The sequence below is a fragment of the Pteronotus mesoamericanus genome, unplaced genomic scaffold (assembly GCF_021234165.1).
Source record: "Pteronotus mesoamericanus isolate MK-2021 breed Mesoamerican mustached bat unplaced genomic scaffold, CSHL_Meso_final contig_52, whole genome shotgun sequence".
NCBI classification, from domain to species: domain Eukaryota; kingdom Metazoa; phylum Chordata; class Mammalia; order Chiroptera; family Mormoopidae; genus Pteronotus; species Pteronotus mesoamericanus.
The window spans coordinates 2,407,751-2,427,618 of NW_026555189.1; the positions used below are offsets into that span (position 1 = coordinate 2,407,751).

Sequence of the window (19,868 nt, forward strand, 5' to 3'; positions counted from 1 at the left end):
TAAAGGCTCACTTTCCAGAGGAATTCTGAGAATCCTGAGAACAATGGAGACCATCACTGGTCCCCATGAGTTAGAAGCTTCCTATCCACCAGTTCTGCTTTTTCCCATTAGGCCTGAGAACTGTTTCTGGAATCAGGGTTTAGAATCACGGTGTTTCAGAACTAGATCCTTCTGGATCCTCCTAGAACTAGGCTTTCCACCATGGCCTGAAGAGACTATATTCTGCCTTCATGGACAATAACTCGCTCTCTCCTCTGCCCATCCTTATCCTCCCTCTCTGGTTGGTGCTCCCCCCGCCCCTGGGGCCAGACCCCCTCTCGTCCTGGAACCCATGAGCAGAGAGGAGACAGACCACCCACGTCCAGGAACCATGTGCACAGAGAAGGAGACAGACCACCCACATCCAGGAACCGTGTGCACAGAGAAGGGGGTCTGAGCTCCTCAGGGCAGGGCCAGCATCCTGCTGTCTCCGCGCCCTGGCTGGCAGAATGTGCAAGCTGCAGAGCTGGTTACCGCAGAGGCTCCACAGCCAGACTCCCTGGGTTCGAATCCAGCCTCACTATATACCAGCTGTGCAACCCTGGGGATGTCGCTCAACTTCAGTTTTTTCAACTCTGAAAGGAGGGTAATTTTGATGCTCAACAGGGGATAAACAGAACCTACTCATAGGAGGGTTAAATGGGAAAAAACATATGCCTGACACAGGTTGAGCATGTGATAGTCACGCTGACGCAACGGAGGACAGCTGAGGGGGCTCCTGGCTCACTCTGCACCCTGCTCACACACACAGGCTCTGGCTGAAGGGCTGCCCTCTCCCAAGGCCCAACTATCCAAGGGACAGCAGAGCCCCTCAGGGAGGCTCTTGGCCACCCTGTTCAGATTCCTCCTTGCCGGTTCTCAGGACAGCAGGACCCCAGAGGATGCAGTGCTGTCTCAGAACTGGTGGAGACCCCGTGCCAGCCTGCCCCAACTCATGGCCTGTGTTCTGAGAACTGTCAGCTGGGGGAAACCGCCGCTGGTGAGCCGGAGTTTACAGTAAAACACTGACATCATGGATCAGGCCCAGGCTCGGGCGGGGCTGTTTACGCACAAGGCAAGGAGCCTTTGTAAACTGTTCCGAATGTCCGTGGGTGATGAGGAGGCCCTAACAGAGCCACAGAGAGGCCCACACGTGTCCTGCTAAAGAGAGCAGGCCTTCGAGGAGAAAGAGAGGCCTCACCTCTTGTCGCGGGTCTTCAGCAAACCTCTGAATCACGTACTTCAGTTCCCTGGAAGAGATGGGTGGGGACAGAGTCATTCCCAGAGGCCTCACTTCTGTGAACCAGGACAGGGGCTGAGGGGAGGGGAGCCCGGGTGAGCTGGCAGGATGAGGAAACTCCTGGATGGGCCTGGACGTGTGTGGCAGAACTTCCCAAGGAGCCATGGCCGCCTCCCAGAATGCACATGACAGACAATGGGCTGGAAGGGGGGCTGGCCGCTGGGGATGACTTCAGGACAGAGGACATTTGCACCAGAAGAAGGTAACAAGGGCGTTGCCTGAATACTCACTTGGTGAACTTCTCGTGTGCGAGAGCTCTGTAACAAAGACAAAGGGAAGGGTGCAGTTAGCAGGGTGCTTGTGAAACAGCACAATGGTCCAGAGACGTTCCTCTGGGGACAGCTAGGCTTTATGTCGGACTCAAAGCCTCGAAGAATGAGGAGCAAGCTGAGAATGAAACACTGACATTTTGTCCCTACTTCAAGCTGCAAAACAAAGGCCTCCTTTGATGAGCGAGCAGGCTGAGCCCCCACACCCCCAAACCACCCCAGGGCCCATACCTGTAAACAGGAGGGCGCTAACTGGGTGCGTGTGAGCATATGTGCCTGCATGTGGACACCAGGGACCCAGGTGTGTTTGTTAATTGTTCCACAATTAAGGTACAGCTACACTCATTAAGGCTGCACATCAGGGCAACATTCAGGGACGATCCTCCAAGTGAATTGCATCATGGGCCCACCGTCAAGTGTGTCCCCAGGGTTGTGGAGACAGTGGCTGCAGCCAATGACACCACTGCTCTTTGGAGAGGGCAGCGGCTCTCAGGAGTCAGATTTCTCCAGTCTCAGATCCTGGGGGCCCCAGGGACCAGCCAAGCCAGCAAATGGGGCGATTACCGAGTGTAATGTCCCCCTCTGAGAGCCACATTTCATAAACACAGGCTCGTTAATGGGCTCCTGTGGGACCGGCTGCCTCCTGAGGCCTGGCCGCTTCGCATCGATTAAAATAGAGACCTGGAGGCATTTTAGGGCCTGGTTTAGACAAATCTTCTCCTCAGATGCACCATAATGATGTACCAGGCAGTTTTATCCCTATTTTACTGTGATAAATTCAATATTGGGGTAAAGGCCAGCAAGAGAGAGACAAAAAGTCCATTTCTGGCCAACTCGCTATGGAACATGAGCTAATAATAATTATAATGGACATAATAAGACAGCCTTCAGCATATTACTGTATGACATAGGGAGTGATTCCATATGCTTTTTTTTTTTTTTTTAATTTAACCGTAGCCTCAGAGAGAGTAGGAGCAAGTATTCCTGTCCCCATCTGATGCATAGTAAAAACCACTAGCTTGACTACACGGTGGGGAGAGCTCGGTTTGCATTCTCAACTCAGTGAACCCTAAGGATGTGATGAGGTGATTTCCCCATTTTTCAGAGAGGGGTGCCTCTCAAGGGGCCCCAGAGCTGAGAACCGCATCTCCACCTTCCGTGGTCATCCACGGTGTTTCCATGGGGGCCCGTGGCATGACTGGTCCCCCGGTTAAGGACTCAGTAGGTGACTGAGGTTTTTCTCTCAGGTCAGAGGCATGTGTGGGACTTACTCTTTGGGGAATGGAATGGGCTGAAGCAAGCTGGCCAGAGACGGTCTCCAGTCATCGTAGTCCGACCTAGAAAGAGAAGAAAAGATGGTCACATTTGGTCAGGACGAGGAGAGGTTTACAGCGGGCAGTCACAGACGGCCAAAGATGGGGCAAGAGTCTGGCAGAGACTCACATGGCACCAACTCTGCTCTAACCATTTCAGCATCCAGTGAGTTGAGAGGACAAGCAGCTGGTGTCTACAAGCGCGGCCACAAGGCCTGATGGGCAGAGGCTTCCATATGGCAGCTGCAGGGGCCGGTACCAGGCTCCCCAGAATTTCATCCCTCCTGGCCTCTGAACCCAGGCTACAGGGGTCACTGTTCCTTCCATCTTTTGAACCATCGGGGTGTTATGGGCTGAAATGTCTCATACCCCCCACATTCATATGTTGAAGTCCTGATACCCCAGTGCCTCAGAATGGGACAGCATTTGGAGAGAGGACCCTAAAAGAGGTGATTAAGGTGAAATGAGGTCACATGGGTAGGTCCTGATCCAACGTGACCAGTGCCCTTATAAGAGGAGGACGTAAGGACACGGACACACTCAAAGGGACGACCATGTGAGAGCGCAGACAGAAGGTGGCCGTCAACAGGCTGCAGAGAACGGTCTGAGGAAACCAGCCCTGACCGTAGCTCGATTTCATACCTTGATCCCAGCCTCCAGAAAATAAAATTCTATGTTTAAGCTGCCCAGTCTGTGTAATTTTGTTATGGAAACCCAAGAAGACAATATGAGGCGGGGTGAGGCTGGGAATGCAAAGCCATTCTCATCTTTCATTGACCAGAACTGAGTCATTACAAATAAAAATTACAGCCTATTTCTTTGTACAATAGTTTGGGTCAACTCTTCTGATTTACTGGATACCTCTCTTCTGTGTCCAGATAACTTTTTTTTTTTACAGTCACTGCTAATGGCAGTAATAACTCCAATTGTGGTAATAGCAATAATACTGAAAAAAAATAGCAGCTACAATTTTGTCAACACATTGTGCATGCACTGTATTATGCTAAAGCTTTACCTCTGTTCATTTACTCTTCACAATGAAGATTATTATATGTTTATATAATTAATATCATATTATATAGAGTGTGATTATGTGATGGCCTCACTTAACAGAGGGGGAAATCAAAGCTAATGCAGCCATGGCTCATGAGAAATCAAAGCCCGGCTTGTCTGACAACCGACCCTTGGCGGTCGCCGCCCTGCCAGACCGCAGCCGAGGCCTCCAGGGGGGCCGAGCACAGGCGTGCCCCCTCCCGCCTGTGCGACACCAGGAACAATGTGGGCACAAAGGATAATGGTAACTCCACTGGCGGAGCAGCCACTGTGCGTCGGGACCTGCCGGCTCATGGAGTCGGCGCTCTCATGGACGGGAGTCCCTATTACAAGCGAGAAGTGGTTAAGTGGACGCGGTGACCAGAGCTGCACCACTGAAGAGGCACAGGGCGGGTGGGGAGCAACAGCCTGTGAGGCCGCCGTGGAGCCCACAGGGCTGCTCCGCCCCTCCCACCAGCACCGCTTCTTAAAGAAGCAGCGTCTTCTGCCAACTGCACCCTGAGAAGCTAGGAGGGTCCGGAAATGGGAAAGAACACGAGGCACGGCCCGCGCCTCAGCCTGAGGACACACAGGCCTTCGGCAGGCACCGAGCATTCACACACATCCAGGTTAACCCACACACCGGATTCTTGGTCCCACGGCCCCGGAACTCGTTCACGTTTAGAACTCAGTGTCTCTCAGGCTTCATCATCTGGTACCATTCTGCCCCCTGCCCCAAGGAGTTTTCTTGACATATTTTAATAATTGTTCACCCAACATACCGTACGTGTTTATGCACCATATGTCTGTCTATGCTTTAGACCAAAAAAGAGTAGATAGGATCTTCCCACCCCTAGAACCTGTATTCGCCTCCGAACAATGGACAGCTCAGATAACTCCTGGGTGACAGCTTTCCCACCCCACCTTCCTCCAAATACATGGTCATTCAGTGGCAGCCTTTGGAATCCAGCTCGCAGCCTGGAGGGTTCTGAGGAGAGACTCAAACGCCAGACATACAGAAGAGAATTCCCAGGAAAGCCTAGTGGCCTGAGCTAAGTTCTACAGTTCTAATGGCTGAGCTGTACTGAGCACTTACTAGGCTGTGTGCTGGGCATGAACTTACTCGCTTAATCCTCAGAACAGCCACTAAAGGAAAAGAGGGAATCACACCTACCTTACAGGTGAGACAGTGAGGCCCCAAGCACCTCAGTGACCCATGCCTGCAGGCAGCTAGGAAGTGCGGAGCAAGGATTCTGTGGACCCCTGTGCCCAATGCTGGGCACATGCTCTATGCCACCCATGGGTGGCTGGTTGCAGGGTGCTCAGAGGCCTGTTGGATGAACATTAGGACACAGAGACTCTTTTTGACCCAATATCTATATGCTTTCTAGGGATAGGGGAGTCATACACTTTTGAAGCTAGCTTGTCTTCCTCCTAAGCCCCTCCCCTCCCACATCCCCACCTGTTACTGACTCTGACTCTTGGCTTCCAGAAAACCTGAAAGTAATAGCAAACATTCAGGACAGTGTTTGTCTTGTTCCACATACACACATGGATTGGCTCAGGTGTCCCTCCCAGAAACGCATCCCTGTTCTACAGGCAAGGACATGCTGGCCCAAGCTCGAGGGCCTGGCTCCCACGCCTGTGCTCCTACCCACTGAACTACATGACATCTCGTGTCTCCTGCCTCTGCCTGTGAGGAAAGGACAGTTCCCTTGATCAAAAAGGGTACGTACTAGTTTTTCTTTTGCTTTTAAATAATAAATGTTACTTGTAAAAATGCCATTAATGCAGAAAGCCCCCAGGAGACTTTAAATCGCCCGTCATCACAGGGGGTGTTAAGCCCAGTGTGCGGGCACACGCTGGGTCCCTCAGGGCAGTGACATGCCCGGCCCAGAGTTCGCTCCTCAATGGAGGGGGATGTTGACAAGCCTGTTCTGTCCCCCCGGGTGCTAAGCTCAGTGTGGGGCTGAGGCCACGTCCAGGGCAAGGGTCTGGGGGAAGCTCTCTCCCTCCCATGTTTCTCCAGCCTGGAGCTTGGCAGCCTGTCGGCTCCATTACGGCAGCTCACACAGGACCAAGAAAGAGGCCATGGGGGTGAAGAAAGGAAGAGGCAGACAAACTTCCTTTCTTGCCTCTGCCCAGCCCAGCTCTGTCTGTGGCTGGCTCCTGGCCCTGCTCCAAACGCCCAGTCCGACCAGTTTGCGCATGCGCAGAGGGTGTGCTGGGCAGAGTGTGGGAGGCCAGGTGCCCAGGGACTGGCCAGGTGGCCAGGCCCAAGGGACAGGGCGAGGGAACCCCATGGCCAGCAGAGCACCTGCCATGAAAATCTGGAGAGCAGCACCAGCCCCAGGGCTGGCGAGCCAGGCAGGCCTGGTGGGTAGAACAGCAGGCCCGGCTATGAGCGGCCTAGCCGCCCACCCCCAGGAAGGAGACAAGGCAGTCAGGCCTTCCCTGGGCTCAGCAAGGAAAAGGAGAGTAGGTGAGGCACCTCAAGCATTCTGTTTATGGGGCCAGGGTAGCTCTAGAACCCCAATTTATGGATTAGAAATGGATGCCCAGAGAGGTCCGGACACCTGCTACAGGCCGCAGACAGGATTCCCAAGCCCCCAATCAGCCTCTTTTCCCTGCACCAAACTCCTGGTGTTTCTTCTCAATGGAGCGGTGGCATCTGGCTGGGGCGGTTCATCACTGGACAGGACTGTACTGGGCAACGTACCACGCTTCCCACGTCCCCTCCTGGCGTCTGCCTTCTGCATTCTAGTTACACCTCCAGGTCATTAGGACAAATCCATGTCCATCTGAGTTTTCCCTAACAGCCCTTGGTGGCTGGGGCATCTTCCAACTGACCTCCAGCTCATCAGGCTTCTTTTAAAATCTGGGTTTTTGCAAAAATAACAAGTAGCCGGATTCAAGCTGATCAGAATGAGTAGATGTGCTTGCATCTCCCTCACAAAGGCTGCTTTCTCCTCTTCCTGGACAGAAGAGCATCCCCTTACCTGTGGCCTCACACGTGGCCAGCGGTTTCCCACACTCCATCCCACTGGGCAGGCAATGTCTCTGCCTCCAGCAGCTGGTGCTACTAGATTCAGAGGGATTGGGAGCAGGAGATCAGTTGGGACCCCCAGCATCTGGCAGAGAGCCTGGCCCAGCCGAGGTGCGCAGTAAATGTTTGATAAAGGCATGTATAAATAGATGGATAAACAAATACATGAATCACACGCAGGTGCCCAGCAGACTACGAGCTGGACTCCAAACTACCACAGACCCAAGTCTGCTCTGTCCAGCTCCCAAGTCCAGGTTCTTTCCACCAGACCACCCAGCCTGGGCCTCACAAGGCGATGTGTGCAGCGGCAACCCTGACCTGCACTGGGAATGGCCTTCCTTTTCAAGGGTCTCCGGGGAACTTTTTGAGGCTTACGTTCCTTTCAGAGGTGTGAAATTCTAATGATGTGCGGGCCTTGCTTGAGAACGTGTGACTAGGAGCCTGGGTGTTTCAGGACCCTGGCTGTGGGCTAGGCCGCGATATGCACACTCAGGGACCAGTGGGGCCTGCTCGGACAGACAGGGTCAGCACGCTGGGCTGACGCACTAAACCTGGCTTCGTCTGCCCCCTACAACATCCTCTTAAGATTCCTCAATGACGCATTAGAGCCTTTGTTCTTTCATCCTTCACACGTAACTCTCATTTACAGAGCACTTTGACCAACAGCAGTCCACTCTTGTTAAGAATCACCACTGGACCAGCCTGGAAAGGTCCCATGTCATTAAATTCCCACAGCAGCCCTCAGAGGAAGACACCCATTTTACAGACAAGAAAACTGAGGGCAAGAGGAACCAAGAATGCTGCCTACAATTACACAGCAAATTGCCATATAGTTGCATTCCCTAAATTTCCAGATGCATGCTTATTGCCCTCTGAGTGTGCTTTGAATGTCATATTTGTCTTTTATTTCCTCTCTGGTATTGTTATTACATCAATGAAGCATCTTACTCTCAATGGTGTCTTAAAATAGAGGAAACATAGTTGTGATCAGGGAGTGCAGTAAGTCTCATTTGCCCAGTATCTACGCCTGTGAGGCACCCAGAGCCATGTCCTCTGCCCCACTCTAATGCCCGGAGGCGGCCGTGACTCAGAAAAGACAAGTAACTCGCCCGAGGTCACAGGCCAGCACTGATATATCTGTGGCCTTTGAACCCTGAAGTCTGGCTCCAAAACTGTGTTTTTTCCAATGTATCATGTACTGAAGTGCTTTGCGCTCCTGGGGTTTTGGGGACAAACATGTCCTGGGCCCTCTAATGGGCCAGCGACTCATGCGGGCAGCAGAGCTGGAGAAGGAAAGTTGCTAGGAAGAGAAGTTATCAGGCCCAAGGTGTATTCTGGGCTCTGTGCGTCCGTCAGAACACCTCCGGCTCCCAGCGGGCGGCCCCTGACCGGGCCCCTGACCCCTGCCGGGGCCCTGGCAGCTGGGTGATGCGGGCAGGCAGGAGGTCTGGAAGCAGATCAGGAAGAACAGAGTCCTCATTCATGAGCATGTTTATGAAGAAGGAAAAAAAATGTGTGTGAACTGCATGATGAAACTCAAACCCTTAGTGTTTAATGAGAAATATGAGCCAGGGCCCAAGCCAGCAGGAGGCCGAGGAGCTCCAGGTGTCTGCGGAAAACAGCCAGAGCCCAGGCCCGAGGTGGAGAACAGGGCCACCTCCAGCCTGGTGGCCCTGCTGCAATCAGGGCGGGGAGGCTATGAGGGCCACGGCTGACCACCACTCCTGGGAGAAACTGGGGACACCCCAGTGCCTTGGAGAGACAGAGGCGTGTCCCAGGAGACGCTCTCGGACCATAATTTGGAATTTCCTTTGGCAAGTGTGAAGGGGTGGAGCAGGGCGGGGCGTCACTAAATGCAGTTGTGCCCTCAGCTGGCCTCCGCTGCGAGAACCATGGGCGAGGCTGAACCTGACCCCCAGGAGGCCTCGCTCTCCTCTCAGGGCCTGAACAGGCCAGAGGAAGTGTGTGCAGATGCTGCACCCACATTCTCCTGTTAAAACACGAGAAGCCACTGAGTGATGTGTGGGTACGCGCGCACGTGTTCATTTTCACAGACAACATAAGCCCTGCTTTGAGGGTGTGGGGGCACCCTTAGGTGCCTCCCAGGCTTATTCGCCGGCTCCCAGCGCCAGCAGGTTGCCTTCACCCCTCTGGGTGCTGAGCGCACTCTGGGCAGCAACATGCTGATGACAGAGGCAGAACAAGTGCCACAACGTGTTCAACAGACTCGGAGATTTAGTAAAACCCTGGCAACACCGATGAGCCCCTGGAGCCAGGCCTCCCCCTGGATCCAGGGGCCCTGGTACCCAGACTTCGGACAGTCACCCTAAGTCAGATGTGACCGTGCCGCCATCCCCCAATCCCTCTGAAAAGCCCACCGCCCACCTCGGACTGCAATGCCAACCTCGGGGCCTGGTCCTGAGGGCGGGGCCGAGCTCTGTTCTGAAGGACAAGACTTGTGGGAGTGAGTGCAGACGGCATGCGCTGGGTTCTCCAGACCAAGCTGGTCTGCGGGACCGCAGAGCTCAGCACAGGTCTCCCACCTGGGCTCTAGGAACCAGGTGCATGACTTTGGGATGAGTGTGAGTGGCACAAGTGTGAATGGCAGAACTAGGAAGACCCTCAGGGGTCTAAGGTTAATACTCATTCCATTCCCGAGTTACAAAACTGAGGCGCAGGCCGGTGGAGGGACAGGCCCAAAACACCCAGCTCAGAGTGGACCTCCTGGCTCCTTCCCAGAGCTCTGCCCACCAGCCAGGACTGCATGGGGCCCGGTCCGCACACACCTCCCTCCCTGCCCATCGGAGGGCTCACGAGGGAGAGGCAGGGGGCCTGGTACTCACAACAATCCGGGGGGCCGCTTTCCAAAGATACTCCCTTTACAGACAACCACACAGACACTCACAGGCGCGCACACACACACACACACACTAAAATGGACGTGTACACAGACAACCACATTAAGCACACACGGCATGTACAGATCATACAACACAAACACACTCACATGCTGGCTCACAGGAGTACCTGCCCACATACACAGGGAAACATGCACACACACTCCAACTCTTGTGTATAAACGCTCCTATCTACACATGTGTACTCATAGCGACTATGCACAAAATCAGCACAGTGCTCATACATCCACCCTTGTACACTTACACACGTGCACACTCAGGCAATCCCACATGCACTGTCATACCACACACTCACAGCCATTCACACATATAATGTTCATAAACTCAGAAAGCCCACACCCCACACAGTATGCAAAGGTTCACAGACTCACAGACACACCTGGGCACCCGTATGCTCAGGAACACATTTACACAAATATATTCTCAAGCTTATACATACATGTATGCTTGTGTACATACCTACGCATGAGCCCAGATACTGCAGCATACATGTATGCACACCCAACATGTGTGCCCTCATACCTTGCATCTCTGCACCCACACTCACATGTTTCCCCGCCCCAACTCAAGTGTGCACACTCAGCACACCCACCCTTGCATGCCTCAAACTAGCGAATACGGACAGCAAGGCCAAGCCCCTCCCACACTCCACTGGTGACAGGCACATAGAAGGGACACTCACAGCAGCTTGAGGATTTCCACGTAGCAGCCGAGCGTGCGGTCAGCCTGGGGGCCCAGCTCGATGCTCATGGTGCTGCAGGCAGGGCTGACCATGAGGCAGTCGATGAGGTTGGGCTCGCTGTCGTTGCCCGCGCTGGCCGTCAGCGCCGGCTTGGCAGTGCTGGTGTGCTCCACCTCCACGTGGATCTCGCTGGAGGCCACGACCACCGACTTGAGCCGCGCCTCGGACAGCGTGGCTTCCTGAGACACCAGGTCCGGGCTGGGGTGCAGAAGGCGCAGAGGTAAGGTGGGCTTCCGGTCGCAGGGCTGCTGGCAGCCGTTCCGGATCTCCTTCAGGCTTGGGGAGTTGTCGCGGCTGGGGGAAGAGGCAGGGGGGCCCGTGAGTGCAGGCAGCAGCACGTGGCCCTGAGGGCCCTGACAGCCGGGAGCTACAAGACCCAGGGAGCGCTTCCGAGAAGCCAGGCTCCACTGTGCTAAATGCCTCCCTGAACCCCTATGGCATCTGTGCTACAGGCTAGTGCCTTTCGTTCCCAGTCCCCAAGTGAGGAAATTGAAGCTCAGTCTGGGGAAGTGCCTTGTTCATGGTCTTAAGCCAGGGAGGGGTTGAAACGGCATCCAGTCCTAGTCACTTGTCCCTAAAGCACATGCCGTAGTGCCTGCACACAGTAGGTGCTCAACACATATTTGTTGAATAAATGCGTGAATGTTAATCTCTATGAGGTACCTCCATCAAGATGTCTCCCCTGTTCCCCTTCCTGACACACCTACGAGACCTACGATCCAGGGACGCCCAACCTTTTGGTGTCTCTGGGCCACACTGGAGGAAGAATTGTCTTGTGCCACACATCAAATACACTGCGACATATAATTACAAAACAAATCTCGTAATGTTTTAAGTAAATTTATGATTTTGTGTTGGGCTGCATTCATAGCCATTTTGAGCTGCATGTGGCCCATGGGCTGCAGGTTGGACACCCCTGCAGTCTAAGTGACCCCCTTCTCCTCCTGAAGCCACCATGTCCTTCAGGGCAAAGCCCAGGCCCCACCTCTACTGCCCCCTCCCCAGCCAGGTGAGAAAGCTCAGCCTCCACTCTCCATCTGGGAATCCACTTAAGGGGATCCCAAACCCCAGAATCCCAAACTCCTAGAGCCCGCAGGTCTCTCCTGTCCGCAGCAGCCCGCCCCCTCCTTCACAGCACCTCCAGCCACCTGGAGGAATGATGACTGTGCAGGGTGTTAACTGAGAAAGGGCTCTATGCATCACTGATGCCAAATTTGTTTGGGAAATGCTGGGCTGGAACACAATGAAATTAGTGCCTTGAGGCTGGTTAAAGCACCTCCTCACTGGGCACTTCCAAACATTACCAGGACGGACATCGACTGAAGGTAACCCTAGCGGTGAGCTTCCATAGCTGGTGCCCCTGGGTTGGCACAGGGCTAAGTGCTATGACACAGACTTCTCACATATCTCTGAATGGCAATATTACCATTTCCATGTTAGGGGTGAGAGAAGAAACACCCAGAGGTCAAATGACCTGCCCCTAATCACAGGGCTTGTAAGTGGAAGGGTATGGGATTTACCAAGAGGTTTCTGACTGCGAAGCCCAGGCTCCTCACCACCATTATGGCTTCCAAGATCCAATATGATCCTGTGCAGGTCCTCCTCCTCCATGAAATCTGCTCTGATTTCTCTTACCTGCCACCCTCACCCTGCCTCTGCACCAGAGCTTCCCCTTCCTGGCTGGACACCAGTGTCCCTTGTGGCATGTCTAAACATCCTGAAGCTCACTTGGCAACACAATGGTATGATCACAAAGAGCTCGCTCAGTCTCTCCCTAAATGTGGCACATGCATGTGCCCTGTGCTTCCAAAGATGCACGCCCTCATTGTGCACAAGGATTCGACTGAGCACAGAACTAGGACTCAACACACACAGACGGCCTGAATTTATCAAGCACGTGCCACAACCAGGCCTGAGCTGAGCCCACCAAGGATGTTTGATAAATACACTTTAAACTTTGCTGGGGAAAAACAAAAGCCATGGGCTACAGTCCGAAAATTCTATAGTTGATGGAAAATTGTGTGTGTGGTCCATGGGGGAAGGGCTATGGGTTCAGAGCTAATTTGCTGCTGAAATGCTCAACACTCCATTTCCCTTTGTTTGCCTTTGCTGGGATTTAGGAGTGGATTTTCAAGGCTGTTTGGCTCAGCACGAGTGATTTTCCAGTGAGCCATGCTAACCTGGGTCAAGTTGTCTGCTCTTTTGTGTGCGAGAACATCATGTACCACGGAGAGCACAGCGAATGGGCCCTGAGGACAACATGCGGCTTTATCTTCCAGGGACTGCTCAACGGAGTGGGATGGACCTGGGCCTGGGAAAGGTCTCGCGAGACTGCAGCCCTTGCGTGATTTTCTGGAGGAACTAATGGCATCGCTTGGAACTCAAGCTGCTGTGGGCTCCGAGGGGGTCTGCAGGAAGCAACAAGACCTGCCATAACCTCTTCGTGCCGCCACCTGGGGCACCTGGTTACAACCATGGTGGCTTACAATTCCTCCAAGGTCATGCTTGCCCCCTCTAGTCCATCCTCCATGCAGCAGCTGCCAGAGGGGAATGTGGAAATTGACACCTTCAAGTCCCTTCCTTACTTAAAACCCAACACTCTCCCAATAAAAACTCCCCAGTTGAAACCGAGGCAAAGTTCTACAACTCAAAGTGTGGTCCCTGACCAGCAGCATTTGTATTACTGGGAGTTGTCTGCTAAACAAGCGGAGTCTCAGGCCTGCTGAATCTGAACCTGCATTTAACACACACTCCCAGGAGCAAGCAGCTCAGCACAGGAGGTTTGAACAGCTCAGTAGGGCAAGTCTGTCCACAGTCAGCTCTCTTGTCCAACATCACCTTTCGCTTCTCTCTCTCTCTCTCTCTCTGCTGCAGTCAGTTCCTCCCCCGTGGTGGCCCTTCATCTTCAGGAGGGAGATCACCTGAGGAGCTTGCCAAACAGGCAGATTCCTGGGCTCACCCCAGAGGTATGGCATCAAGGAGTCTGCTCTATAAAGCAGCAGCTCAGAGGATCCTGAGGCAGGTGGTTAAGGCCATCGATAGAAAAATGTGACTAATGGCAACTCCTGTCCTGCCAGGCCTTTGTACATTCTGTTCTCTCTGCCTGGATCACCTCATCCTGTCTCTTACTGCACTGACAGCTAGAAGGTCTCAGCTTAAATATCACCTCCCTGAAGGATCCCTTCCTCATTTCCCCCAAGAGAAGGGGTTCTCAACTCTGGCCATGAACTCGACTTGCCTGGGGAGTTAGAACAAAACAGAACAATCCAATGCTAGGGCCATCCCAGTTCAATCAGAATTGCGATGGGTGGGGCCCCAGAATCACTTTTTCAACTTTTCATGAAGATACAACCAGCAGTAAGCTGAAAAAGCCCTGCTTTGTAATGTTGGCTGATTTCCTTGGTGTAAATACTGTCACTGTGACCAAATTCAAGCCCCCAGTGTGCCATCACTGACCGTGGAATTGGGAAGAGGTGTGATTCCAAACGGAACAGGGCTCCAGCATACCGTGGGTGTAATTTAAACACAGCATATCAAGGGTGTAAATCTTAGGTGCAGAGATCCATGAGTTTTTCCCACACATGCCTGTCCAATAACCATCCACCAGGGCAGGATCCCTCCACCTTGGCACCACCGTCATTTAGGGCCAGGTAATTCTGGTCATTCCTGTGGGGGGCTGCCCTGCACCTGGTAGCATGTTCAGCGCATCTTGATTTCCACCCACTGGATGTCAGCAGCACCCCTCCTTTTGCTCACGTGGTGGCAACCCTAGATGTCTCCAGACATTGCCAAGTATCCCCAGGAGGTAAAAATTGACCCCAGCTAGGAATCACTGGCCCAGGTCAAGATGTGAAACATTTCTGGAAGCCCAGAAGCTTCTCTCATGCCTTTCTACCTAGCTCCCCACCCTAAAGGTGGCCACTATTCTGGCCTCTATCACCACAGATTGGTTTTGCCTGTTCTTGAACTTGAAGGAAAAAGAATCACACTGTATGGATCTTCTGGGTCTGACTTCTTTTACTATTACACCTGCGGGATTTATTCATTGTTGTACAGGTTTAATCCCTGCTGCTATATAGTGTGGCTTTTGAGAAGAGACCACAACTTATTTACCCATTCTGCTGTTGTAGGACATTGGTATTGAGGCAGATTTCAGTTTTGGGCCTATTAGAAATAATGCAGAAACAACCATTCTTGTATATACCTTCTGATGAACATACCAAAAACTATAGAGAGTTGGGTCATAGAGTAGGTGTGTGCTTAGTTTTACGCTCTCATTTTGTAAAGCCTCCCCAGGGGACTCCGGTATGCAGCCAGGGTTGAGACTCCCTGCTGGAGACCATGTTAGTGACGCCTCTGGCTTCTGCCATTACAGCCCTGACCAAACTGTCCTGTAATCTCTTGCTTATTCACTCCCCTCCCCTCCACCCGCTGCTACACCGCCCGCTCTGGGAGCGCAGGGGGTCCCATCTGGCTGGTTCACTTGTACTTTCAACACCTGGCACTTAATGGGCCCTCACTAAACAAGTACTGAGTGAACGAGAGGAGGAGGAACGCTGGCTCTTGCCGTCCCCTGTGTGACAGTATGCACAGTTGCTAATCCTAGTTCTTTCCACCTCCCTTCCCCTGGGATGGGAACTGGGAAAGAGATTTCCAGCATCCTCATCTTCCTGCCTCCTGCTTCTGAGTCAGGGAAGCCCTGCTCCAGGGCCCCCTGGCAGGGCTGTGGAGATGCAAAGGGAAAACTCTTGGGTGTGCGGATTCCCGCTCCTGCCCCTGCCCCGCCGTTGAGTCCTAGCTCAGCATCCAGGGAGAGGGCCCAAGGAGGCTGAGAAGAGTCAGAGGCTTCAGGAGGAAAAGGAGCCTGAGAGTATGTGTGTGCGCATGCCCTCCTCATGCTCTTCCTGCTTTCTGGGGTGGCCCCCGTTTGAAATGCATGCAGATCAGACGGGCTCCTGAGCTAGAGCATATGAGGTCAAGGGCAAGCAACCACCGCTGTACACAGGGATGCTGGGATGGCTACCTGGGCCGTGTGCTACCCTCAGACCTTCTTCTTTTTCTCTTAAATATAACATGTTACAGGGTGTACTACAGGCACTGGGGAGTGTTCAGCATGACATTTGCATGTTCTGGCCTCAAGGGCACTTTCAGCTTTCCTGAACAGGGAAATGATTCAAGATGGACATGGTCCCTTTGGCTTTCAGGGCTCGGGGCTGAGGACATTAAAAATAATCATCCTCCCTTCTCAAACCCTGTCATAAGAAAATACCCCCTTATCAAGGTTCATTCATGGTCCTTTCCCCAAGAACCCAGAGTACAGTATTTGTTTTAGAAGCCCCGTTTGCAGAGGTTTTCAGTGACTCAGAATGTTCCACTGCCCTTTCTTTAAGGTCTGAAATACACTCTTGCTGTATCCCTAGCTCTAGTGGCACCTGGGATTGTGCAGTGCACCACCTGAACCACTGGACAGGGCGGCCACAGCAGATGCCATCTCTGCCTTGTGCGTCGTATCCTCTCCAATGACCCCAGAGGTCACTGTCGAAAGTTCTACGCAAACTAACGGCATCTGCGTCACTGTATCCCAGGAGCAATCCTCAATTAGGGCAGGATGGGAGCTGGTAAGCAACCACCCCGGCGTCATCGTCCCTCAGAGGAGTAACTGAGACGTGTTCCGCAGTCTCCCAAGGATGGCCCGCAGGGGATGCAGAGGTGCCCACAGCGGTCACCCGATCACTAACACAGGCTCCAGTTTTTATTATCTGTCCTTCCCAGTACTCTCTAGGGTTACTTTCCTAATAAGGCTCGTATCCAAACCCTGGGGGACCCAAGGCAGTGGCCCTGCCATGCCTGCTTTCTGGTCACTGCTCCATTTTATTGTTTTCACAGTACTTCCCACCATCTGACATGGTCCTGCACATGTACTTGTATGTTTTCTCCCCCAGGAGAGAACAAGCTCCAATAGGGAACCTGGGGTCTTTACCCCTAGTACCTACAACTACACCTGGCACACAGTGGGCACTGAAGAAATACACAGGCAAAACCCATTTCTCTGTTTACAAAGGTAGGCACAGAAGGAGTAAACCTTCTAGCCACCCCTTGGGGAGATGCCTGCACATGCACACATGGGGGCAACACCCACACCTACATGTCACTTACACATGTGCATACACACATGCACATCCAGTGTACACACGTCCTATGTGGCATACCCACATGTGTGCACATTCTCTCACACATACATGCACACACACCCAGGCCCCAACGTGTCCCATGCACCAGGTGGTGAGAAACCTTCAGAATAAAACTCTTGCTCCTGAAGCCAGGTCAACAAAAAAGCCTCGCAGCTGCCAGTGCTGATTCACAGTGTTTGCTTTTCCAGTAACATCCCTGGGTTCTGGGCCCTGGACTCAGCGAGCACGTGGACGTAGCAAACGCACCGGAGGCCGGCCTCGCGAAGGCCACTCCACCTCCTGTGCTTGGAGAGTCGGCCTCTCACTGTCCCCACCCGGGGTGGTGCCGTGGCCCCGCCCAGGCCCTCCCAGTGGCAGTGGAGACTGACCTGTTGATGAACTCTTCATAGCAGGAGTAGATGGCAGCCAGGCACACGGCCACCAGGTTGGGCAGGACCCGGGGGTGAGGGCAGTGCCCCGTGGGGCCGTGCATGCTGGAAAAGAGCAGAGGGCAGGGTGAGAGGCAGCCGCAGGAGCAGCACCACGGCGGGGCGGTGGGGGGAGGCTAGGGCACAGCCTGCGGGAGTCACCAGCGGGGGCGCGCTGAGCCTTTTGAGGGGGGCTGGCAGCACAGGGATTGCGGTCCTGGCCCCACCATGTCCAGCTGAGCAGCCTTGGCACACTGCTCAAACATTCCACTCTCAGTTTACTTAGTTGTAAAATGGGGACAACAGCTCCCTCCTTAATGAGGAACAATAAACACCCAATTTTCTAACTTATGGGAAGACTTAGCATATGGTGGCCATATGGCCTGGGACAGTCACATTTATGGCCGGGGGTTCTGAAATAATTATTGTAAACACCTCATTTTACTCTCACAAGTGCCCTGCTTTGGAAGAAAAATTATTATGGTCCCCTTGACCTAGCACAGGGTCTGGAATACAGCTGCTAAGGCTGCCATAAATGCAGCTCTTGTTAATAATCTTGAGCTATCTTTATGCCTCAGTTTTCTTATCTGTAAAATGGGGTAGTTTGGGGCCTGGGGATAATATCTGTAACATTCCTGGAAAAACCACTGGGACTAAGAGAGGCCTGACCTAAAGAATTTTACAAACATGGACTAGATATTTTAAAGGGACCCAGGGTCACCCAGACTCTGGTAGAAGGACATACCACTTGGGTTTGGAAATGCTTTGTGAGTTGCAGGTGAGTACGTTTAGGAAGCACATAGCTTCGAAACTGGCTTAATCAGGCTATTTTGATTTTCTTCAAAAATATGAAGTCATGACAATGACCACTGATGCTCCCATCACATTAATGCGTTATTCTGCGTGTGTATGTGCATTAGATCACCAAACCTCTCACTGAATGAAGTGGGTATTACAATTCTCAGTTACAGATGAGGAAACCAAGACACAGAGAAAAGTATTTAAAAATCAAAGCAAAAGTATTTCCCCGACCCAAACACCGGAAGGGAGTAAGAACCAGGATATTTGGCTTCTTTTTGGCCAAGTTTGAAAGATGGCTGTTAAAAGTCCCCAGTGGTGACTGTCCGGGGCGATGGGGGATCGTGTCCTGTGCACCTGGCACCCACAGCCCAAGGATGTACGCCTATTATGCAGACCTATTACCATTTCCTGAGTTCCTGCTGAGCCAGGGGCTGTCTCATACACCATCTCACATAATCACACAACAACCCCTGTGAGGAGGGAAACGGATCAGACGTACAGCAACTGGCTCAGCATCACACAGTGTGTAAGCGCCTCAGACATATGTCAGGAGGATCCAGGAGACCCTACAGAAGAGGAGGCGCTCACGGCCTTTGAACACTGGAGGCTCCTCTCTGGGCATCAGTGGAGAGCGTGGTTCTGGAAGGGAAGGAAAGCCAGCTCACAGGCAGGGGTGGGGAGGGGGTCAGCTGGGAGACCCACCTCTGAATGAACTTCTTCACCACTTCCATCCCCGCATTGAGCTCGTTCAAGGCAAGGATGTACTCCTGAGTAAACAGCCTCAGTCGCGGGCACTTCCCAAAGTCCTACAGAGAGAGCAGAGAGGAGTTGGGGCACACTTGCACAGAAGGCCAGGAGACTGGTGAGGAACTGGTGTGGAAGACAACGGGAGACACCAGCCATCTCCTCTTTAGAAAGCACACATATTTTCACTTCAAAACACTGGCCCTGTAATGCTCTTGCTTACACCCTTTGATGGCTGCCAGCAGAGAGCAAGAAATGTCCTGTCACAGAGGGGTTTCTGGCGTGCGTAGCCAAACCCTTGGCACAGTACCAACCCACCCGTGGTTGGGCGGGGTCCACATGCCACACAGACGTGCTCAGAAAACAGACACACTGCGGCCTCCCTTCTGCACAGCGACGAGGGGCCTGCCAGGTATCAAGCCAGGCCTCCAGCAAGGCCTGGCAGGGCTACAAGCTTTTCTTCTGAAGCCACCTGAGAAATTTTGGGCCCCCTCCTTTCTATGAGCTATTATCTGACGCCACTCAGAAGAGCAAAGTCAGAGGGTGCCCCAATCCGAGGCCATCTATTTGGGGTGTTGCTTTGGGACTTGCTGGGAGTATGAAGGAGGCAAAGGCGGTACAATGGACAAACATAACGCCCTGTTTCCCAAACATTTTTAGTGAGGAGATGCCTGCTCCTCTAGAATGAGAGGGCCGAGGCGGCCCGAGAGCCAGGTGCAATGGTTCCCAGTCTAGGGCTCCTCGGGCGGCTCCTTCCTCCTCTCGGCTGACCACTGCCACCCACTGCGCTCCACAACTAAACTTAGGGAGCATTCGACGACTTGAACTGTATAAAAAGCCACCCTCAAAGGGCACAGGGGACCAAAAAAGACCACTGAAAATGATGCATGAGCTCAAAAAAGGCTGACTGGACAAGTATGGGCATGTCTGTGTGTGTGTGAAAAATGTGGGATGAGGCGTGTGTGAAAAATGTGGAGTGTGGAAGGGGGTGTGTGTGAAAAATGTGGAGTGTGGAAGGGGGCGTGTGTGAAAAATGTGGTGTGGAAGGGGGCGTGTGTGAAAAATGTGGAGTGTGGAAGGGGGCGTG

General features: G+C 53.0%; 1 protein-coding gene across 1 annotated transcript in view; it reads right to left on the bottom strand.

The window, feature by feature from the left end:
- CMIP (c-Maf inducing protein) overlaps nt 1-19,868 on the bottom strand; it is a 226,350-nt gene that overhangs the window by 12,854 nt on the left and 193,628 nt on the right. The window contains exons 8-13 of the mRNA XM_054579136.1: nt 18,740-18,843; nt 17,198-17,302; nt 10,579-10,932; nt 2,859-2,924; nt 1,549-1,575; nt 1,220-1,268 (exon numbers count right to left, since the gene is read on the bottom strand). Coding sequence (XP_054435111.1) covers nt 1,220-1,268; nt 1,549-1,575; nt 2,859-2,924; nt 10,579-10,932; nt 17,198-17,302; nt 18,740-18,843 — 705 coding nt within the window. The remainder of the gene's footprint in view (nt 1-1,219; nt 1,269-1,548; nt 1,576-2,858; nt 2,925-10,578; nt 10,933-17,197; nt 17,303-18,739; nt 18,844-19,868) is intronic.